Source organism: Salmo trutta, chromosome 9, assembly GCF_901001165.1.
Source record: "Salmo trutta chromosome 9, fSalTru1.1, whole genome shotgun sequence".
Taxonomy (NCBI): domain Eukaryota; kingdom Metazoa; phylum Chordata; class Actinopteri; order Salmoniformes; family Salmonidae; genus Salmo; species Salmo trutta.
Genome location: NC_042965.1, coordinates 11036878 through 11061850, shown reverse-complemented (window position 1 = coordinate 11061850; position 24973 = coordinate 11036878). Strand labels below are relative to the sequence as shown.

Here is a 24973-nt window from a genome sequence, read left to right as displayed (position 1 = left end):
TAATCGATTACACCACACGCTACCCCGAAGCCATACCCCAGCGTAATATATGTCCACTAAAGGGATTGCTAAAGAGTTGTTTCAGATGTTTTCCCGAGTTGGCCTGCCCTCCAGTGGACCCCATTTATGTCCCGCATAATGAAAGACTTGTGTGCCTTGTTCCAGGTGAAATCATCCTCAGACAGATGGTTTATGTGAATGCTTAAATAAAACAGTAAAGTCGATGCTAAAGAAGGTTGTGGAACAGGACGGGAGGAATTGGGACATATTATTACCTCACTTGTTGTTTGCTCTTAGTGAGGTGCCCCAGTTGTCAACGGGCTTCTCCCCATCTAACTGTTATATGGGAGGCTGTGCAGAGGGATCCTGGACCTCACCAAGGAGGCGTGGGAAGCCCAGCTCAGCCCAGCTCTGTCACTGGGCTATCAGTGGATATCTTTACATGACATGTTTTTGATATTCTAGAGGATACAGAACATTTCCAATGCATATTTTGAGTTTTGTGGATTTGCACCATATCATGTCAAATTCTGAATCCAGATGTGTCTTTTAGACCTTGATGATATTGGGATTACTCCGAATATCACACATGGACATATCCTATGGCTGGATATAGACTGAGATTTCCTTGAAAACATACATGAAATGAGTTGCAAAATGAATAGGAAATTGCTATCTATCTGTACTGTTGGTCCTTCTGTCTGTGAACTTTTTGACCTATATTGCTTTTGCTTTAAGTATGAGTATTGAATTGCATGGCCTCTAAAATCACATTTAAAAGTACCCCACACAAAGGGGATCTGCTGTAACTATGTTATGTCGGAAAAAGTCAGTTATAAATTCTTCTGTTCTAGCTAAAAACAAGTTGCTGTTTTTTACCCTTTTTCTCCCCAATTTCGTGGTATCCAATTGGTAGTTACAGTCTTTTCCCATCGCTGCAACTCCCGTGCGGACTCAGGAGTACCGATGCTCTAGAGCTGTGTGTCCTCTGAAACACAACCCAGCCAAGCTGCACTGCTTCTTGACACACTGCACACTTAACCCAGAAGCTAGCCTCACCAACGTGTCGGAGGAAACACCTGGCGACTGTGTCAGCATGCATTGCGCCCAGCCCACCACAGGAGTCGCTAATGCACGATGGGACAAGAACATCCCTGCCAATCAAACCCTCCCCTAACCTGGACGACGCTGGGCCAATTGTACGCCGCCCCATGGGTCTCCCATTCGCGGCCGGCTGCGACAGAGCCTGGACTCGAACCAGAATCTCTAGTGGCACAGCTTAGACCACTGCGTCACTCGGGAGGCCCGCCATTAAATAGGCCCACGTGGAAATTCTGTAAGAGTAATGTATATGCCAATTATTTAATGGTATGACCGCATTCTGCCTGCTATCAACACTTTTTAAACTTTTGGTGCCAGTGAGAATGACATAAAAAAGTGGTGAAAATGACTAGCTTGATTGAGCCTCCACCATGTATATCTCACTAGGTATTGTTTTTCTTACATTTAGATTTCAGGGAGAATTTCACTGTAAATGTACAGCATTATACTGGCACCAGAGTTGCCGCTGTTTAAAATCAATTTTTATGCAATTTATCTCGTAACAAAGCGATAATATTCCGACCGGGAACCTACGTTTCGGTAAAAAGAGGGAAAAACAGAAAGGCGGGGGAGGCCAGTGCACGCGCCTAAGCCTTTTGTCTGCTGATAGACCACTTAGCAAAAGCGCTCGTGTGTTTCAGCCAGGGCTTTGAATTACGTCATTCAGGTTTTTCCCGGGCTCTGAGAGCCCATTGGAGCCGTAGGAAGTGTCACATAACAGCAGAGAACCTTTTGTAATGAATAGAGATGACAAAGAAAGCCAATAAATGGTCAGACAGGGTACTTCCTGTACAGAATCTTCTCACGTTTTGGCCTGCCAAATGAGTTCTGTTATACTCACAGACACCATTCAAACAGTTTTAGAAACTTTGGAGTGTTTTCTATCCAAAGCTAATAATTATATGCATATTCTAGTTTCTGGGCAGGACTAATAATCAGATTAAATCGGGTACGTTTTTTTATCCAGCCGTGAAAATACTGCCCCTTAGCCATAAGAGGTTAATACTGTAATTTTGCTTTACAGTAGAGATGCTGTAATACATTTTACAATACTATTTTCCTTACTCTAAAATATATTACCTCATCTCTGCTGTAAAACAAAATTACATTATTAAGCTGGCAACTCTGCTGCCAGTAAATGTTGTACATTTCCAGGGAAAGGTTTTAGTGTATTGCCCACCAGGTGCCCTTAAAGTTCCTCAATGAGCTTGACACCTAGATAAGCTAATTTCCTGATGATGGCTCACCGCTCATTGTACTCGGTGACTTCAACCTCCCGACGCCTGCCTTTGATTTACTTTCTTTCCACCTTTCCCCCCTTGTCTCTTTTCACCTCACCCTTTCCCAATCCCCTCCCACTCACAAAGCAGGAAATATGCTTGACCTCATTTATACTAAAGGCTGTTTGCCTACTAATCTCACTGCCAACACCCTCCAGGTCTCTGATCACTACTTTGTTACCTTTTCTGTCTCCGTCTCCTCTACCCCTTCTCAATCATCCCCTACCCAGATGGTCATGTGGCATCGCCATCTTCGCTCTCTCTCTCCCATTACTCTCTCCTCTTCTATCCAATCATCTCTCCTTTCTGCTAAATCCTCATCCTGTCTCCTGATTCTGCCTCTTCAACCCTACTCCCCTCCCTTTCTGCATTCTATGACTAGCACTGTCCCCTTTCCTCACGGTCGGCTCGGCCCTCTCCTGCTGCTCCATGGCTGTGTGACTCATTGCGTGTTTGTGGGCAGCTGAGCGAAAATGGAGGAAAACTAAACTTCCGGGAAGACCTATCATCCTTTCACTCCCTCCGCTCTACCTTCTCTTTCTCTGTATGAACTGCTAAAGCCACTTTCTATCACTGTAAATTTCAAGCTTCTGCCTCTAACCCTAGGAAACTCTTTTCCACCTTTTCCTCCTTGTTTAATCCTCCCCCCTCCCCCTCCTGCAGATGACTTTGCCAACCACTTTGAAAAGAAGGTATACAGCATCTACTCCTCATTCACTCAGTCTATTGAGTCCACTGATCCCACTCAGAACTACCCTACGCCTTGACCTTTTTCACCCCTCTCTCTCCAGATGAAATTCTGTAACTAGTGAGGCCCAGCCGCCCAACAACCTGCCTGCCCACTTGACCCCATCCCCTCCTCCCTTCGCCAGACTATCTCTGGAAACCTTCTCCCATTCCTCACTTCCTTCATCAACTCATCACTGACCCCTGGCTGCATCCCCTCTGACTTCAAAATGGCTAGTCAATCCCCTCGACCCCATTGACGTCAAAAACTACAAACTGGAATCCTTCTTTCTTTTCTTTGCAAAACACTTAACCTGGGGGCAGTATTTTCACTTTTGGATGAAAAGCGTGCCCAGAGTAAACGGCCTAATACTCGGGCCCAGAGTCAAATATCTGCAAATTAGTAGATTAGGATAGAAAACACTCAAAAGTTTCCAAAACTGTTTGAATGATGTCTGTGAGTATAACAGAACTCATATGGCAGGCAAAAACCTGAGAAAAATACAACCAGGAAATTAAAATCTGGTGCCTGTAGTTTTTTCAAGTCCTTACCTTTCTGACACACAGTGAGTTAGGGTTCATTTTGCACTCCCTAAGGCTTCCACTAGATGTCAATAGTCTTTAGAAAGTTGTTTGAGGCTTTTGCGGTAAACACAGACCGAACGAGAAGGCTGGGAAGTAGGTGACTCAGAAAATCACATCAGTTCATTGGCGCGTGTTCACGTGAGAAGGGAGCTGTGTTCCAAAACGTTTTTCAAGACATAGCAATGGTCCGGTTGGAATATTATTGAAGTTTGAAGTTAAAATGGCCCTAAAGATTGATGCTATACAATGTTTGACATGTTTGAATGAACGTAAATATAACTTTTTTTAAAACTTTTTGTCGTGACATTTTCCTCGCGCGTCCTACATTTTGAGTAGCTTACTGAACGCGCAAACAACATGGAGTTATTTGGACATAAATTATGAACTTTATGGAACAAAACAACATTTATTGTGGACCTGGGATTCCTGGAAGGGCCTTCTGATAAAGATTATTAAAGGTAAGTGAATATTTCTAATGCTATTCATGCATTTAGATGACTCCAAAATGGCAGGTATCTGTAATTGCCTGATGTATTTTTCTGAGCGCAGTACTCAGATTATTGCAAAGTGTGCTTTCCCAGTAAAGTTATTTTGAAATCTGTCAATGCGGTTGCATTCAGTAGATGCTAATCTATAATTCTTTGAAAAACAGTTTAATATTTTATCAACGTTAATAATGAGTATTTTTGTAAATTGTTGTGCTGATTCACCGGATGTTTTGGGGGAAATACATTTTCTGAACGTCACGCGCCAATGTAAAATGGGGTTTTTGGATATAAATATGAACTTGATAGAACAAAAAATGCATGTATTGTCTAACTTAACCTCTTGACGGTCGCCTAGGATAGGGGGCGCTACAGCGATTTTTGAAAACAATTAGTGCCCATTTTAAACGGCCTCCTACTCAAACTCAGAAACTAGGATATGCATATAATTTATACTTGTGGATAGAAAACACCCTAAAGTTTCTAAAACTGTTTGAATGGTGTCTGTGAGTATAACAGAACTCATATGGCAGTCAAAACCCCGAGACAGATCGTAACAGGATGTGGAATTCTGAATTGCGGACTCAACTTCATCACTTTGCCTATAAATCACACCGTGAGCTATGGTTCATTGAGCACTTCCTATTGCTTCAACTAGATGTCCCCAGTCTTTACAAAGAGGTTTGAGTCTCTTACTGTGAAAACTGACAGAATGAGAGTCTGTGGAAAGTGGTCACATGGAGAGGGCCATCACCATTATGACGCCGGCGCCCCTGGCTACCCTCCCCTTTCGAAACGTTTAGAAAGACAATGCAACCGTCCCCCTTGAATATTATTGGAGCTCTGGTTGAAAAAGGCCCTAAAGAGTTATGTTATACAACGTTTGACATGTTTGAACAAACTTAAATATAATTTTTTTCCATTTTGGTAAGAGAGGAGTCCCGCGGACGACGGTACTTTTGGTGCAGCCTTCAGAACGCGCTAACAACAACAAGCTATTGGGACATAAAGATGAAGATAATCAAAGGTAAGGGATTATTGACAATAGTATACAAGAGTAGATTTGATATGCGATTGTTCCAAGATGGCGCTGACCTGTAACGGTAGCCTATTTTTCTGAGAATCGCATCCCCTTTTATCGCAAAGTGTGATTACCCAGTAAAGTTATTTTTAAATCTGGCATTGCAGGTGCTTTCAAGAGATGTTAATCTATAAATCTTAGAATGACAATAGTACATTTTAAAAATGTTTTCGAATAGTAATTTAGTAAATTGTAGCGCTGTTTCACCGGATGCATTTGAGGGAAAATAGTTAGTCAACGTCACGTGCCGATGTAAAATGCTGTTTTTATATATAAATATGAACTTTATCGAACAAAAGAATGCATGTATTGTGTAACATGATGTCCTAGGAGTGTCATCTGATGAAGATTGTCAAAGGTTAGTGCTGCATTTAGCTGTTTTTTGGTTATTTGTGATGCATGTGGTTGGTCGGAAAATAGCTATGTGGCTACTTTTACGATATACTCCTCTAACATAATCTAATGTTTTGCTTTTGCTGTAAAGCCTTTTTGAAATCGGACGACGTGGTTCGATTCAGGAGAGGTGTTTCTATAAAACGATATAAAATAGTCCTATATTTGAAAAAAAACAAATATTACATTTTGTTAACTTCTTAGGGCTAGGGGGCAGTATTGAGAATTTTGAAAAAAATATGTGCCCATTTTTAACTGCCTCCTACACCAACTCAGAAGCTAGAATATGCATATTTTCACATCCGGATAAAAAAGTACCCGATTTAATCTGGTTACTACTCCTGCCCAGTAACTAGAATATGCATATAATTATTGGCTTTGGATAGAAAATACACTAAAGTTTCTAAAACTGTTTGAATGGTGTCTGTGAGTATAACAGAACTCCTATGGCAGGCAAAAACCTGAGAAGATTTCATGCAGGAAGTGGCCTGTCTGACAAGGTGTTGTTGTTCTTGCTTCTGTTTATTGAAGAGTCAGGATCTTAGCTGTAACGTGACACTTCCTACGGCTCCAATAGGCTCTCAGAGCCCGGGAAAAACCTGAATGATGACGAGGCAGCCTCAGGCTGAAACACATAATCGCCTTTGCCAAGTGGTCTATCAGACGACAATGGAATTAGGCGCGTGCCCGATTCGACCCCTTGCAGTATTTTCTTTCGGCTGTTTACCTAATTGCAGATTCCCGGTCGGAATATTATCGCTTTTTTACGAGAAAAATGGCATAAAAATTGATTTTAAACTGCGGTTGACATGCTTCGAAGCACGGTAATGGAATATTTAGAAATCTTTTGTCACGAAATGCGCTGTGCACGTGACCGTTATTTACCATTGGGATAGTGTCTAGAACGCACAAACAAAACGTCGCTGTTGGAACATAACTATGGATTATTTTGGACCAAACCTACATTTGTTATTGAAGTAGAAGTCCTGGGAGTGCATTCTGACGAAGAACAGGAAAGGTAATCAAACTTTTCTAATAGTAAATGTGATTTTGGTGAAGGCTAAACTTGGTGGGTGTCTAAATAGCTAGCCCTGTGATGCCGGGCTATCTACTCAGAATATTGCAAAATGTGCTTCATCCGAAAAGCTATTTTAAAATCGGACATATCGAGTGCATTGAGGAGTAATGTATCTATAATTCTTAAAATAATTGTTATGCTTTTTGTGAACGTTTATCGTGAATAATTTAGTAAATTGTTAGTAAATTCCCCGGAAGTTTGCGGGGGGTATGCTAGTTCTGAACGTCACATGCTAATGTAAAAAGCTGGTTTTGATATAAATATGAACTTGATTGAACAAAACATGCATGTATTGTATAACATAATGTCCTAGGTGTGTCATCTGATGAAGATCATCAAAGGTTAGTGCTGCATTTAGCTGTCTTCTGGGTTTTTGTGACATTATATGCTAGCTTGAAAAATGGGTGTCTGATTATTTCTGGCTGGGTACTCTGCTGACATAATCTAATGTTTTGCTTTCGTTGTAAAGCCTTTTTGAAATCGGACAGTGTGGTTAGATTAACGAGAGTCTTGTCTTTAAATAGCTGTAAAATAGTCATATGTTTGAGAAATTGAAGTAATAGCATTTCAAAGGTTTTGAAAATCACGCCACAGGATTCAACTGGCTGTTACGTAGGTGGGACGAATTCGTCCCGCCGGTCCTAGACAGGTTAAGCCTATGCCATTGAAACACACAGGGGCTTATTAATCTTTGAGCACTTCCTATGGCTTCCACTAGATGTCACCAGTCTTTACAAAGTGTTTTGAGTCTTATACTGTGAGATCTGACCGAACAAGAGCCATGGAACGGTGGTGGCCGATTAGACTCTGGCGCGCGAGTTCATGTTGGGTACTCTCGTTCCAATACGTTTTAAAAGAGAATGCATTCGTCCGCCTTGAATATTATTCATGTTCTGGTTAAAAAAGGCACTAATGATTTATGCTATACAACGTTTGACATGTTTGAACGAACGTAAATATTTTTTTTCCCCTCGTTCATGAAGTGAAGTCCGGCGGGCATAGATCATGTGCTAACAACACGGAGCTTTTTGGACATAAATTATGAGCTTTTTCGAACAAAACTACATTCGTTATGGACCTGGGATTCCTGGAAGTGACATCTGATGAAGAGAATCAAAGGTAATGGATTATTTACATAGTATTTTCGATTTTAGATCTCTCCAACATGCCGGTTAGTCTGTATCGCAAAGCGTATTTTTCTGGGCGCAGTGCTCAGATTATTGCAAAGTGTGATTTCCCAGTAAGGTTATTTTTAAATCTGGCAAGCCGGTTGCGTTCAAGAGATGTAAATCTATAATTCTTTGAATGACAATATAATATTTTACCAATGTTTTCGAATAGTAATTATTTAATTTGTTGTGCTGATTTGACTGGCGGTTATTGGAGGGAAACGATTTCCTGAACATCAACGCCATAGTAAAACGCTGTTTTTGGATATAAAAATGAACTTGATAGAACTAAAAATGCATGTATTGTCTAACATAATGTCCTAGGAGTGTCATCTGATGGAGATTGTCAAAGGTTAGTGCATAATTGTAGCTGGTTTTCTGCTTTTGGTGACGCCTGTCTTTGAATTGACAAAACATTACACACAGCTATTGTCAATGTACTCTCCTAACATAATCTAACTTTATGCTTTCACCGTAAAGCCTTTTTGAAATCGGACAACGTGGTTAGATTAAGGAGATGTTTATCTTTCAAAGGGTGTAAGATAGTTGTATGTTTGAGAAATTTGAATTATGACATTTAATTGTTTTCAAATTTGGCGCTCTTGATATTTCACCTGTTGTTGATAGGGTGTACCAGGGGTGGCACGCTTGCGTCCCACATAGCCCCTAGAGGTTAAGAATATGGCGATAGGATTTTTCGCTGGATGTTGATCCCGCTTACGGGACGAGCCCGTCAAGAGGATAATGTCCTAGGAGTGTCATCTGATGAAGATTGTCAAAGGTTAGTGCATAATTTTAGCTGGTTTTCTGCTTTTGGTGACGCTTGTCCTTGCATTGAAAATGGCTGTGTGTAATATTTTGTCTATGTACTGTCCTAACATAATCTAACTTTATGCTTTCGCCGTAAAGCCTTTTTGAAATCGGACAACGTGGTTGGATTAAGGAGATGTTTAACTATAAAATGGTGTAAAATAGTTGTATGTTTGAGAAATTTGAATTATGACATTTTGTTGTTTTCGAATTTGGCGCTCTGATTTTTCACTAGCGTCCCACTAGCCTCAAAAAGTTAAGTGTGCTGTGTGTGACCAACTCTCTCTCTATCTCTCCCTAACCAGTCAGGCCAAAAGTTGGGTCACTCAACCGAGACCACTCCCCTCTGTGTCACAGAGGCTCTACGAACTGCCAAAGCTGACTGTCTCTTTTCTGTTCTCATCCTGACACCGTGAACCATCAGATCCTCCTCTCCACCCGCTCAGGGCAGGGTGTCTCTGGCTCTGCACACTCTTGAATTGCATCCTACCTGGCAGGCCGCTCCTACCAGGTGACGTGTAGAGGACCTGTATCTGCACCACATACTCTCACTACTGGTGTCGCCCAGGATCCAGTTCTAGGCCCTCTTTTTTTATACACCAAGTCACTTGGCCCGTCATATAACACACATGGTCTCTCCTATCATTGCTATGCGACACCCAGGTGGCGACATGCATCTCCGAGTGCCTGGCAAATATCTCAGCTTTGATGTCGGTCCACCACCTCAAGCTCAACCTCAACAAGATGGAGCTCCTCTGCCTGACTGCTCCAAGACATCTCCATCATGGTTGGCAACTCTGCAGTGTCCCCCTCCCAGATTGAAACAAACCTTGGCGTGACCCTGTACAACACCCTGTCGTTCTCTGCTAACATCAAAGCAGTGACTCGCTCATGCAGGTTCATGCTCTACAAAATCCGTAGAGTATGAGTCTACCTCACACAGGAAGTGGCGAATGTCCTAATTCAGGCAACTTGCTGTTGATTGGGTTCCCCACTTGTGCCATCAAAGCCCTGCCACTTATCCAGAACACCGCAGCCTGCCTGGTGTCAACTTTTCCAAGCTCTCCCATAACACCCCACTCCTCCGCCCTCCCTACCTTCAGGCTATGCTCAAAATCTACACCCCAACCCGAGCACTCCATTCTGCCACCTCTGGTCTCTTGGCCCTCCCACTCCCACCCCTCCCGCTCAGCCCAGTCAAAGCTCTTCTCTGTCCTGGCACCCCAATAGTGGAACCAGCTTCCACCTAAAGGTAGGACAGCAGAGTCCCTGCCCATCTTCCAAAACCTGAGATATGTGGTTGCCCCACCTAGCTATTTTAAGATGAATTCACTAACTGTACGTTGCTCTGGATGCGAGTGTCTGCTACATGACTCAAATGTAAATGTAAAATTTCTAAAGGATTTGTATCGGGCCTAGCCCATGTACTCACTAAGGCCATAGTCTCTCTCGTCATCGTCGTGCTTCCGCCAGCGACAGCACAGGTGCTTGAGGACCATGGTCATGTGACTGAAGATGATGAGGGGAGGGGGGAGGATGGGCCGCTCGTAGAAGGTCATGATGAGCTGGTATCTCTGGAACTTCCACACCTGGTTGGAGATGGACTTCACCTCAAAGAAGGTGTTGCTATGACAACAAACAGTAACAACCAAAATGTCAAACCAACCAAGAATGCAATAGCTTGGTTTACTTACCAAATATTGTTGCAACATGTTTTATGCATGCATTTCTATGAAGATGGATTAAAGGCCATGTTTTGAAACACTCAACCCCTCTTTCAACCATCCATTTCATCTAACCCATATAACTTGCATTCATCCTTCGATCCACCTACCTACCTACTACTACAGTCACCATAACTTGTACCACTACAGCCACTACTACTACTTTGCCTGCTACTACTACTACAACAACTACTACTACTATTAAGATCACAAAAATCTTCCTACATTTACATTTGAACAAAAATGCCAGTAAAACAGAAATGTATAAACAGTATGTTTCTTACACTCCACCGCTATTTGCATTGGAACTTTTCTCCCATTTGCATTTCTTGGTAATTAGTAAAGAAAGGGGGAGGGGGTCGTTCTTACTACAGTATTTCACACAGATGGAAATAAGGCACAATAACAGTAAATTATCACTGTAATGGCTCTCAATAAGAGATGAAACATGTTATTGTGTGTATATGCTACAGCATGCTCTGCCATGGGCCTCGAGTGGCTGCAGTTTAACAGCACTTAAGCAACTGCAGTTGTCATGTTACACACGGCTGTCATATTATATATTTGAAAGCCTACCATCTGCACTAAAAAACAGCACAGATTATGCACTGTTTATAACTAATCAAAGCCCTAACCGCTCACTTGTTAAGCTATATAAAACTAACAAGGTTCACAGATGGAAATGATCTACGTAGCTAACTAACTCTGGTGATATATGAGTATGTTGTGCAAGGGCCCCGAAAAATAATGTGGGTGAGGGAGAGTAAAATAGACCTATCCCATGCACATTTTTGTCTTTGTCCAGAAAAAACACCTAGAGATCCTGCCTCTAAGGAATTTTGGTAAGCTGAAAGGATTTGGCAGGTGTAAGCAATAGCCCCACCACTAGCAGAGGCAAATATATTACCAATGTATTTAAACCTGTCAAATCCTCTCAGATCTCCACAATTGTCTTGGGGATGGGGTGTAGGAGCTAGGGTTCGTTTCTGGACAAGGCCCTGGTATGTATAACCGAGTGGGCATAAGGAGAGTGTAGTATGTTTACAGAAAGAGAGCACATACTTGAAGACAGCTATGAGCAGGTTGACCAGCAGGATGTTGGCCACCAGCAAGTAGCAGGCCATGATGGCAGGAACAATCCAGGCTCCCGTCTTACATGGCGGCAGAGTCACAACATGTCCGTCGTCCGCGGTGATATTCTGGCCACACGGAGCTAAGCACAATGACACAACCACAGGTTCAGGATGTTACTCAAACTATGACAAAATAAATGGGTAGCCTATAGAGAGTTTCTATGACAGAACATTATAAATGAAGACAAACATTTGCGCCAATTGTGCGTCAAAACGAATAAACATACAGACCAAGACAAGCAAGCCAACATAAAAGATGAACACAAAATCAAATGAAAGGAATATGTCACCATACAAACATACAAGCAAACCCAGGCAATCATACAGAACAAACAATCATTATGTTAACATCTAAAATAAACAAACCAACAAATAAACAGGCCAACAAATACTTCAAGTTTTGCAAACAAACAAGAGGCATAATATACTGTATATATATATGCATATTTTTTGGAGGGGATAGGAAGGAGTGAGCTCTAGAATGGAAAGGTCTTATGTGCTGAAATGTGTATCTCAAAATATAGAAACAAATATATTAATGTCAATAACTTGCATTCCCAATATATTTAAACATGGCATTGATGTTTAAAATATATTGTCACATGTGTGCCATAGCCTAGCTGAATAATGATTATACTACAGAGTAATTGAAATGTATTTAAGATACATCATATGTTTTTTCCATCAGTGATGGTTCAGTTGCTGTGGCTTATAATGGGGACACTCAGCACTTTCACTTTGGATGCTCATTTGTTTGTTTGCCTATGAATCATTATATAATCATTATATTCATACTTATCTCTGGATTTCAATTGATCACACAAGGCAGCCCAAAGGTAGAGAACTGAAGTAATTTTCTCTTTATCTCGCAATTTTACACTCAAAGAAATTGGGTTAACAACTCTGACAACTGAACCACGTGAAAAAACAGATTGCCGTAGATGAAAGGGTATGATGTGTTGTGTGTGTGTGTGTGTGTATGTGTGAATGCAGAGTAATATTAAATCTTGTGTACATATAGATGTAGGATCTTCATGTGAACCAGTTTGATACAGTCGGAGAGTAATACTGCAGCAACAGGAAATGTAAATTATTATGTGGATTATAATAGACATTTTTTTATGGAGTTTGATACATTTTTTCTTATGGCAAATCAGGTCTGACATTTTTAAGTGGAAATTAAAATCTTTAGAATACTTTTTAAATATCGAATACACTACAAGTTTGTATTTCCTGCTGTGCAGCAAACAAAAGAGTGAGCAAATTAAGATCCTACATCTGTATGTGTTTAGGAGTGCTTTTGAAATTTTGTAGGTGTGTACTGTATATGTAGCTGCGCTTTTGAATGAGATATGTGTGTGTGTGTTTGGTTGTATTTATTGTATGAGTATTTGCGTATCATGTTGACCTGTATGGATGAGAGGGCGTTATTGTGAGTGTGGGTGTCTAGATGACATTTTGTAGATGTTGCAGTCCTGTTGTTCTAGTGATAGCAGAGCTGGCGTTGAGGGATTGCGATAATGACTTGAGTGAAGGACTGAGTTTACCTGGCAAGCTTACTTTTCCAAAATAAAACCAAATAATGAAAATGTCAAAGGAGCAATGACAGTCTCCTTTGAGATTTAGTGTCATCAAAATAAATCAAAACATCAACCAAATGAAACCAAATAAGAATGCTACTGCCATGAAACCCAGTTATTGACCTGTCAGCGTGTCGTGCTACATGCTTATCCATAGAGTTGGAAAAGAGGACACACCTATCTTTGCATTTGATTGCTTCTGTGGCAGTATGGGCGGAGCCCATTAACTGGCAGCACCACTGAGGGCTATCTCCATCTCTTCTTATTCTAGGAGTTTATTGGCGATCCATAAAGAAGCGGAAAAGGTGCATACTTCCACCTACTGGGCAGGAGTGAGTATAATATGAAAAGCCACAACGTGAAGGTTGGTGAATTAATGACACCTGAAGTGCTGGAATGTTTTTTTCAGGAGTATACAGTACCAGTCAAAAGTTTGGGCACACCTACTCATTCAAGGGTTTTTCTTTGTTTTTACTATTTTCTACATTGTAGAATAATAGTGAAGACATCAAAACTATGAAATAACAAATATGGAATCATGGAGTAACCCAAAAAGTGTTTGTCACACCAGCCTTCGCTTTGGCTCCCCCTCCTGTCCAGCTCAGGCGTTCGGCGTCGCCGGCCTTCTAGCTGCTGCCGAACTTACTGCTGGCCAACACTCGTCAACCCCGTCTTGTCTCGTCATCATTACACACACCTGGTTCCAATCCCCAATCTCCCTCTGCTATTTGTCTGTCATTGTAAATGTTACTTGTTTTCCTGAGAGGAATCTCTCCTACTATTTCCTGAGTACTTTATATTTTGCACTTTGGGTTTGCTCTGTGCCTTTTTGTTTATGAAGAAATACTTTACATTGACATTTTTTACATTTTAGTCATTTAGCAGACGCTCTTATCCAGAGCGACTTACAGTAGTGAATGCATACATTTCATGCATTTTTTTTTTGTACTGGGCCCCCCGTGGGAATCGAACCCACAACCCTGGCGTTGCACACACCATGCTGGCATTGCAAACACCATGCTCTACCAACTGAGCCACAGCGTTTGGGTTTCGTCCCGCTTTGATCTATGGTGCTTAAATAAATTCTGTAGTTCTAAACCTGCGACTGCCTCCTGCCTATTCCTCTCTACACAAGTGACAGTGTTAAACAAATCAAAATATATTTTAGATTTTAGATTCTTCAAAGTAGCCACCCTTGATTACAGACTTGCACACTCTTGGCATTCTCTCAACCAACTTCACCTGGAATGCTTTTCCAACAGTCTTAAAGGAGCACTTGTTGGCTGCTTTTCCTTCACTCTGTGGTCCAACTAATCCCAAACCATCTCAATTGGGTTGAGGTCAGGTGATTGTGGAGGCCAGGTCATCTGATGCAACACACCATCACTCTCCTTGGTCAAATAGCCCTTACACAGCCTGGAGGTGTGTTGGGTGTGTTGGGTCATTGTGTTGGGTCATTGTCCTGTTGAAAAACAAATGAGAGTTCCGCTAAGCGCAAACCAGATGGGATGGCGTATCGCTCCAGAATGCTGTGGTAGCCATGCTAGTTAAGTGGGCCTTGAATTCCAAATAAATCACAGACAGTCTCATCAACAAAGCACCATCACACCTCCTCTTCCATGCTTCACGGTGGGAACTACACATGCGGAGATCATCCGTTCACCTACTCTGCGTCTCACAAAGACACGGCGGTTGGAACCAACAATCTACCCATTGCTTGTGTTTCTTGGCCCAAGCAAGTTTCTTCCTCTTGTTGGTGTCCTTTAATAGTGGTTTCTTTGCAGCAATTCGACCATGAAGGCCTAATTCACGTAGTCTCCTCTGAACAGTTGATGTTGAGATGTGTCTGTTACTTGAACTCTGTGAAGAATTTATTTGGGCTGTTTCTGAGGCTGGTAACTCTAATGAACTTGTCCTCTGCAGCAGAGGTATCTCTGGGTCTTCCTTTCCTGTGGCGGTCTTCACGGGAGCCAGTTTCATCATAGCGCTTGAAGATTTTTGCAACTGCACTTGAAGAAACTTTAAAGTTCTTGTAATTTTCCAGATTGACTCACGTTAATGTCTTAAAGTAATGATGGACTGTCGTATCTCTTTGCTTATTTGAGCTGTTCTTGCCATAATATGGACTTGGTATTTTACCAAATAGGGCTACTTCTGTATACCACCCCTACCTTGTCACAACACAACTGATTGGCTCAAATGCATAAAGAAGGAAAGAAATTCCACAAATGAACTTTTAACTGAAATGCATTCCAGGTGACTACCTCATGAAGCTGGTTGAGAGAATTCCATGAGTGTGCAAAGCTGTCATCAAAGCAAAGGGTGGCTACTTTGAAGAATCTGAAATATTAAATATATATTTAGATTTATTTCACACTTTTTGGTTATTACATGATTCCATATGTGTTATTTCATAGATTTGATGTTTTCACTATTATTCTACAATGTAGAAAATATTAAATATAAAGAAAAACCCTGTAATGAGTAGGTGTGTCAAAACTTTTGACGGGTACTGTAATACATTGGCTCATCCCTTCTACTGACCTAGATGGAATTCTGGGTTCCCTCCTCAACCCATAAGAAGTCCCACCCAGTTCACTACATTAAAATGGCGAAAACCTTCAATGGTGCTGCCCATGCTAAAACAGACTTTGTGGCAAGTGCACCCTCTATCCATCTCTATGTGCATATCCTGCTAAATAGCAGCCTCTAGACGAGGGTTCAGTGATGGCATGGCAGTGAGGCTGGAATGTTGTAGGGAGGGGAAGGGACGGGGAGGGGTCTAATTATCGATTTACTGGCATTCTGATTGAACACAGCAATGTTGGTATGGACCATTATTACGCCAGGTTCCATGAGCTCGAAATTGATTTTCGACCATCCAGAGTTTTGAATTCAGCCTGTGCTTTAGCTTCCTACTATGCACATCTGAAACAAAGAACGACAGCATTATTTCAGATCTCTTCGCTTTGGGCTAGTCCTTCCATTCGATACACTCTCACGCATGCACGCACACACTCTCTTACAAAACTGATGGTGTATTCAGAGAGCAATCATATATCTTATTTCAGTCAATGACTAAATTACTAAGCAATGTTACCTGCTGTTACACATCGCCTAACCTTATCAATGAGATAAGGTGAGCTTTTAGTGATCTGTCCTCAGGTTTTGTTAGAAAATCGAATATGGGTATTTTTTTATGGCAATATTGCATTCGCATGACCAGTGTGAATAAGAACCAATCAGGCCACCAATGTCTTTTATTGAGCTAATAAAGATCCCCCTGAAACTGGGGACCGACTGAGAGGTTCCAAGTGTGTGGCATTTCAGCACCTGGATGACTTCAGCTAGTCTGATGAGTGTGCGTGTGTGTGTGTGTGTGTATGCTGAGGCAGTAAGCCTTACACTTCGTGCTCAACTCTCCACCAATCCACCAACCCCCCTCCCACCCCCAATGTGGGCTTACGGTCGATCTGGTCGGCGAACACCTCTCCGTAGATCATCCAGTAGGGCATGAAGAATATGTTCCGAGCCAGCATCCAGGACGGGTCCTCATTGGGGTTCAGGATTGCCTGCCGAGCTACCCCAAAACTCATCAACACCACCAGCATGATGATCACAAAGTACATCATGTCAATCATCTGAGACGGAGACAAAGACGGAGTGGGAGGGAGGGAGGGAGGGAGGGAGGGAGGGAGGGAGGGAGGGAGGGAGGAGAAAGAAAGAGGGTGAGAAGAGGGAGACAGGGAGAATGTTAGCTGACTGACTACTCCTTAATTTGGGAAAAACTACTTTTAGCCATTTCTGTGTTATGTTGTAATCTCAAACAGCTCTCTCAGACATGGGAAGCTAACAGACATCTCTGTCCTTTGATTCCTCCCCTCTCCTGGTCTTCTTGATACTGTTATAACACACTCTATGATCATTCATGAGCAAAGACAGAATAGGGTTGAGGCGAAGGGCTTTTGTAGGGACACATACTAAGGACTTGGACTCCCTATAAAAGGAACTTGATATAACTCATTCATCTTTATCGCTACACTATACAGTTCCTTTGGAAAGTATTCAGACCCATTGACTTTTTTCACATTTTGCTACGTTACAGGCTTATTCTAAAATTGATAACATTTTCAACAATCTACACACAATACCCAATAACGACAAAGCCAAAAAAAAAGTTTTTTAGAAATGTTTGCAAATATATTACAAATAAAAAACAGAAATACCTTATTTACATAAGTATTCAGACCCTTTACTATGAGAGTCAAAATTGAGCTCAGGTGCATCCTGTTTTCATCGATCATCGTTGAGATGTTTCTACAACTTGATTGGAGTCCACCTGTGGTAAATTCAGGTGATTGTACATGATTTTGAAAGATCCCACAGTTGACAGCACATGTCAGAGCAAAAACCATGCCATGAGGTTGAAGGAATTGTCCGTAGAGCTCCGAGACAGGATTGTGTTGAGGCACAGATCTGGAGAAGGGTACCAAAAAATGTCTGCAGCATTGAAGGTCCCCAAGAACACAGTGGCCTCCATTATTCTTAAATGGAAGAAGTTTCGAACCACCAAGACTCTTCCTAGAGCTGGCCACCTGGCCAAACTGAGCAATCAGGGGAGAAGGGCCTTGGTCAGGGGGGTGACAAAGTGGAGATGGGAGAACCTTCCAGAAGGACAACCATCTCTGCAGCACTCCACTAATCAGGCCTTTATGGTAGAGTGGCCAGACAGAAGCCACTCCTCAGTAAAAGGCACATGACAGCCCGCTTGGAGATTGCCAAATGGCACCTAAAGACTCTCAGATCATGAGAAACAAGATTCTCTGGCCTGAATGTCAAGTGTCACGTCTGGAGTAAACCTGGCACCATCCCTACGTTGAAGCATGGTGGTGGCAGCACCATGCTGTGGGGATGATTTTCAGCAGCAGAGACTGGGAGACTAGTCAGGATCAAGGCAAAGATGAACGGAGCAAAGTACAGAGAGATCCTTGATGAAAACCTGCTCCGGAGTGCTCAGGACCTCAGACTGGGGTGAAGTTTCACCTTCCAACAGAACAACAACACTAAGCACACAGCCAAGACAATACAGGAGTGGCTTCGGGACACTGGCCCAGCCAGAGCCCGGACTTGAACCCGATCGAACATCTCTGGAGAGACCTGAAAATAGCTGTGCAGCAACGCTCCCCATCCAACCTGACAGAGCTTGAGAGGATCTTCAGAGGAGAATGGGAGAAACTCCCCAAATACAAGTGTGCCAAACTTTTATTGTCATACCTAAGAAGACTCAAGGCTGCAATCGATGCCAAAGGTGCTTCAACAAAACACTGAGTAAAGGGTCTGAATACTTATTTAAATGTCATATTTCAGGTTTTTATTTGTAATAAATTAGCACAATTTTCTAAAAAACTGTTCTTGCTTTGTTATTATGGGGTATTGTGTGTAGATTGGATTGGATTGGTGTAAGCAATGGCTGTAGGGACTTTCAACCATTGTTAAATCCATGACACGGAGTGTGGAAGTGCAGAGAATTTGGACACAGCCAGTGACACATCCCGCCCTCTCACCATCTTGCCGATCATCATGACATATGGGCCCAGGTACTTGTTGACGCCAAAGATGTCGAGCAGCCGGATGTACCAATAGATAATGTTTACGCAGTAGATGACCCGTCCGTAGCTCATGAATGGCGGCTCCTGGAGACGGAGAACCATGCCCACGGAGAAAATGAGGATGGCCATGAGGTCTGTGATGTTCCAGTACTCCTGGAGCCACACCTTCACCTTCTGCAACAGCTTCCCTGGCTCCGACATCAGAATCTGGGGAGGTTGACAAGGAGGGAGGAATGGAGGGAGAGAGAGCAGAAGAGACAGGTAAAGAGAGAGAGACGCATTTCAGTGTGCTCGCCAAAAGAGGGCAGTGTGAGCCCACAGAACGTCCTGAAGACTGTTCTACATAAATGGGTAAAGGTTTGGACACAGTAATGAACGCTTACATACATTGTTTTTTGCTCATGTTTTTTATTTGATCTTGACCATTGGAAAATCTGTGGTTAATTGACTAGATTGACACACTTCAAAATGGGCAACCCCCCCCTCTAGCATTTATCTGTGTTATAAATCAAATGTGCGTATGTTTGACTGTATTGAGAACTCCATGAGTTCAGTCATCTCTCTGCATGCGTGTGCCCTGCCCTACCTCTCTCATCTTCTCGATGCCATTGGTGAAGATGTAAGCGATGACAATCCACTCCTGCGGTGAGGGCCACAGGTCCATCTTCACCAGCACAATATAGTTAAACAGCATCAGATACGCCACATAGGCCATCTGGGGACAAACACACAGTGTCAGGGCCTTCCAGAGCATGTGGGGGTCTTCACTGCATCCAGAGGGTCTTACAGACAACATAAGTTGTTGTAAGTTTGTCTTAATGGGGCAATCTGCAGTTGAAATAATAACAAAGCGGATTCCCCACCTCTTTTGGTAAAAAGCTGAGTGATGGAACTGGAGAAATGTAACCACTCTCACATTCATAGACAAAGCAATGGAAGCAAGGACTGACCATGCAATATATATCAAGTTATAGGTAAGCATGTTTTGAAGCATATACATTTACAATGTTTACTAACATTGGAGTTAAACAAGCTTATATTTTTGGTTCTGATATGGTATGACAGTTAAACTAAACACGAGGCATTCATAAATGAAATTCTTTGAGAATCAATGGGTATATACAGTATCATTAATCGATCAATTCTAAAAATGGATGTAGCAGCTGCTGATTGCCCCTTTGAGTAGTCTTAGAAGGCAATCAAATTGTTTAGCAAGAAAAGTTAGGTTGCACTGTGGTATTGGCAGAAGATTATTTAGTACCCATAACTGTACATAATGGTATAACCTTTAGAGTCTCAAGACAATCCAGAGGTGAGGTGTGTAATGTAGTGACCTCATGGAGCCTGCTTTATGAACTAGGCTAGTTAGTGGACCCTTTCCAGTCTCAAAAGCTTACTACAGAATGTGTTTTAGCAGGTAAGTTGACTGAGAACACATTCATATTTACAGCAACAACCAGGGGGATAGTTACAGGGGAGAGGAGGGCCGATGAATGAGCCAATAGGAAACTGGGGACGATTAGGTGGCCATGATGGTATGAGGGCCAGATTGGGAATTTAGCCAGGACACCAGGGTTAACACCCCTACTCTTACCATAAGTGCCATGGGATCTTTAGTGATCACAGAGAGTCAGGACACCCGTTTAACAATCCATCCGAAACACAGCACCCTACACAGGGCAATGTCCCGGTGTAGCGTGTCCCTGTGTCGTTTCAGAGACAAGACAGAAGTAGGATGCAGGGTTGTATGTTGCTGACTGAACTGGATCCCACTGCAGGGAGCTAAAAAGTACAATACAGCGTGACGAGACCGAGCATCTGTCTCTAAAATGAATCCATACATTTTACATGGGTTTTTCTGACCGACACGGCAATAGAGAGGGAGAGAACGGCTTTCCATGAAGTGTTCCTTTTTTTACCTCCATGAATACGAGATAACCCTCCCTGCTAGAGAGTGATTGTGATCTTTTCATTGGATTGGCAGATTGAAAGAGGCAGCATGAAAGATGAAGACATCGATATTGCCAAATGAAAATGTCCAGCTTGTAGATACAATGCACGCAGACAATGCACACAGACACAGAAGCAAGCCCTGGGTCACACACTGCATCTATCCACTGGGTTCTCAAAGGGGTTAATTGTGAAGGGGTAGGGTTCTACGTGAAATCTTTTTAATTCAGAAAACCCTATGGTTCTAGGTAGCAACACGCCCTGACAGCAGACTCACTGTGTGAAACCAGAACTTGACGATGGGGGCGTTGTAGAACTCGTAGATCTTCCGGCCCATGGGGATGAGCCGGTGTCTATTCTGGACCTCCCCCACACCCTTCTTACGAGACGCCTCCGTGCTTACCTTACCCAGCATGGCCTGGGGCATCCCACCCAGAGAGACAGAAAGAAAGAGATGGAGAGAGATACAAAGATACAGGAGAGAGAGAAGAAAAAAATTAAAGAGCATTAGAGCTGTTCCTACAGTACACTTTCGTTGCATGAGCATAGGCAAGCACAGGCAAACTCATTCCGAATGTTGCATGTTAGGGACATTGAGTGCTGGTGGGGATGATGACACATATGACGGAGACAAACACTTACGGATCGAGTCTCAGACGACAGTGACGGACAGTAGAGAGAGAGAGAGAAAAAGAGAGTGAGAGAGAGAGAGCGCAAAGAAGAGAGAGGACAGCAAGGAGGAAAAAAGATGTCTGACGTCCATTTCTAGGACTCTAACACAGTTTGTCATCCATGAGAGCGAGTGTCAAATCCCAGAGGTTATGATCATGGATGCCCATACTACAACACACCGCTGAGGAGTCAGGAAATTGTATTTTTATTGTATTGTATTGCATGTCTGGGGAAAAGGGAGACACACCCCGCGATGAAAGAGCCAGATGCAAGTGAAAATCACAATGCCATGCCGACATGCATATTTCAACTGCATCTGGATTGGGAGTGTCAGGGATTACAGTGTGTTTTTGGAGGCATCTGAGGATGACTTGCGATACAATACCAATGTATGTAGCATAGCATGTATTTGTATGAATCTGTCTGATTCATAGTTCGGTTCTGGGCTGCATTTGAACATTCAGAAACCAGCAGCTCACAATGGCAAGTGGAAGAGCTCATGACAGATGTAATCCTTTGACAGAGTTTTTTGGGGGGGGTGTCTAAGAACTCTCTCATCAGCATTCTCATAAACTCCTGTTCCCAGTGAGTTTTTGCGCCGGCTGGCTGACTAAATGCAGATGACAATATGTACTGCAATGTCTATTTAGATGGACCGAGTCACCAATTGCCAGTTCTGTATTAAGCGAGGGTGTTCAAACAGTCAGGCTGTGTCTGAAGTGGAACACTATCCCCTGTATAGCGTATTACTTTGGGCCCTGGACACGGTTTCCCGATAGCGATGGAACTTAGCGTTGCGAGTGTCTTAACATTGCATCTTTCCAACAACGGCCCAAAACACCACGCAGAGCGAACGTTTGGTAAGTGCTTCGTTGAGGCGTGTGTCAAAACTGATAGGCCCGAAAAGAAAGGCTACGCTTCCCTTGGATCAGCTTTCTCCATTCAAATCTTACCTTAACATTAGAATTATTACACAATACTGATGACGGATCAGCTCCTAGCAAGATATTATTACCTACGGCTGCAAATATTAGGCGGCTTATTGCTTACCCTAAAATAATTCACTAAATCAAGATTTGGCACGTCATTGTGCACGTTAGGCTACACATCACAACATATATTGAGACCAATTACAGACTTTGTCATACAAGTAGCAAAATGGAACTCAAACGATTAACAGTATTTCAATATGATTGAAATAGGCCTATAGCCTAGGCTATTTATATCTGAATGAACCTATCTCAGTTTTAATTTGAAGCATCTTCTTATTTGTAGTCAACTTTGTTCAGAAGTTATTACAGTTACAGAGAGGCGGATAAACCATGTGATTCTATGTTTAGCAGAGATCTTCTGTGTATAAAAACGCGGGAGGGCAAAAAAGCATCTAACGACACACTTATCTGTTCTACGAGCGGTCTGAGGCAGGCGTTAGACTACGAACGTTTTCAAGTGCAACGTTAACAACGATGGTTTTGGGAAACAGCTCTGAGATTTAAGGATGCTCCTACGAAGGTTCTAGCAATGAACTTAGCCTTAAGATGCTTTTGTGAAACCAGGCCCTGGTCAAAAATGGTGCACTACACAGGGGATAGGGTGCCATTTCAGACGCACCCACATAGCGTAGGCCAGGCAGGCAGGCACAGTTAGTAACCTGAGCAGCTTAAGCTGCTGCCGTAAATCAGATGAGCGACACTCTCTCTTAGCAGCATGCGAGTTGATGCGCTGTTGCCAGCGCCACTGGTGAAAATGAAGGGCAGCAGTCGCATATGGTACTGTACCTCTAGTAGGACCTTGGCAAGGAATGGGAGAGAGGGAGAGAGGGAAGGAAGAGAGAGGGGAAAAGACAAAGAGAGTGAAAGGAAGAGGGAGAGAGAGGGAGAGAGAGAAGGGGGAAGGGAAAGAGAGACAGAGAGGGAGGGAAAGCAAGAGAGGTGGAAAGGGAGAGGGACACAGAGAGAGAGACATACACAACGAGCCGCGGGCGGCAAAACAGACTGAGACGTTACAACTCCACAACCACGTCTTCGGCCGAGACCACAGGAAATGAGAAGCGGGACGACAGGTAGGTTTGGGGGCGGGGCAGAGCTGTTCTTACTGCCCCTCCGGTTGGCCATAATAGGGTAGGGACAATAATAATGGAGTGTGTTTGTTAACTGTGGGCCTATTTGATTATACTCAGGTGCAGAGAGAGAAAGAGAGAGAGAGAGAGAGAGAGAGAGAGAGAGAGAGAGAAGGCTATATAGAGAAGCTAAAGTGTGTGTACTTTAAGCTGGACATAGAAGTCGCCCCTTACCACAGATCTTGGATCCAACCCCAACCTGAACCATTTTGGGGGGGTGAAAATATATCTGACCATGAAAAGCTGGGCAGGGGCAACTGTGCTTCGAATTTTGTTTAGTTGAGGGGCAGGGGCTGGCTAAGGGTATGTTCGAAATGGCCCCCTATTCCCTATATAGTAGGGAATACTAACAGGCTTCCATTTCAGACGCAGCCTGCGTGTGTATAGTCTGAAGGCAGGGCTGAGGTGGGTGCTCTCACCACGGAGTTGTACTGCGTCTCACAGTAGGATCTTACTGTGAACTCCATGTCCTCTTCCTCCTTTTCTTTGGCGGGCTCGGGCTCTTCCTCCTCCTTCTCCTGCAGGTAGGTGTCCTGGTCTTGAGGCATGTACGACATCTCATCCTTGTTCTTAAACTCCAGACTCAGGATGGACGGAGGCAGCAGCAGGCCCAAGATCACCTGGGCAGGGGGGTGGAGTTAGACACATGGAGGGGCAATACACACAAACAGGTACAGTGATGCTGCTTCAAAAGTTGTCACGTGGCACGACGTTGAGAGAGTTATGGTCATATTGTGTGGGTCCACTGCATGTCAGTGTTTTCGCCGATCAAGTGTCAAACTTGTTCCTTTCCATTCTTCCCAAAGCAAATGTTATGAACACCCAAGTACTACGGTAAATTCCTCACATCTTGCAACTTTGATATTAAAAGTTGCTCAAATGTCTTGTTGAACCAGTGGATCTGTATAAAGACACAGGTGCGCACACACACAGAAGCATGCGCACACATACATCCATGCCACACACACTCACAAATACACACATACACGCAGACACACAGACACCACCATTCATATCCCACATGTCCATATTATTTCGGAGCTCGTCACTGTGAAATTGCATAATGCTATGGATGATGTGCAGTAAGATAGTTTGTGTGTTTGATGCAGTGGAGACGAGCGAGCTTATCTGAGATTCAATTAAAAAGGCATTAGTCCAGACAGCTAGAGATGGTTAGAGTAGCAGAGAAATGAGAAGAACACACAGCCAGGGGATAAAGGATATATACAAGCTGTTAACACCTCCACTACATTAGAGTCAGACAAAAGAGGAAAGAGGGGGGTGAGGGGGGTGAGAGAGGGGTATTATGGAGTGGAATGTACAGTGAGGGAAAAAAGTATTTGATCCCCTGCTGATTTTGTACGTTTGCCCACTGACAAAGAAATGATCTGTCTATAATTTTAATGGTAGGTTTATTTGAACAGTGAGAGACAGAATAACAACAAAAGAATCCAGAAAAACGCATGTCAAAAATGTTA

At 42.9% G+C, this 24973-nt stretch overlaps 1 protein-coding gene across 2 annotated transcripts in view; it reads right to left on the bottom strand.

The window, feature by feature from the left end:
- Positions 1 to 24973, bottom strand: part of trpm3 (transient receptor potential cation channel, subfamily M, member 3) — a 242754-nt gene that overhangs the window by 12429 nt on the left and 205352 nt on the right. The window contains exons 17-24 of one of the 2 annotated variants that reach the window (XM_029762368.1): positions 23915 to 24115; positions 20982 to 21122; positions 19341 to 19469; positions 18710 to 18961; positions 16612 to 16786; positions 15981 to 16073; positions 11495 to 11645; positions 10141 to 10334 (exon numbers count right to left, since the gene is read on the bottom strand). In XM_029762368.1, the coding sequence (XP_029618228.1) occupies positions 10141 to 10334; positions 11495 to 11645; positions 15981 to 16073; positions 16612 to 16786; positions 18710 to 18961; positions 19341 to 19469; positions 20982 to 21122; positions 23915 to 24115 (1336 nt within the window). The remainder of the gene's footprint in view (positions 1 to 10140; positions 10335 to 11494; positions 11646 to 15980; positions 16074 to 16611; positions 16787 to 18709; positions 18962 to 19340; positions 19470 to 20981; positions 21123 to 23914; positions 24116 to 24973) is intronic. The other variant, XM_029762369.1, reaches the window with a different exon arrangement.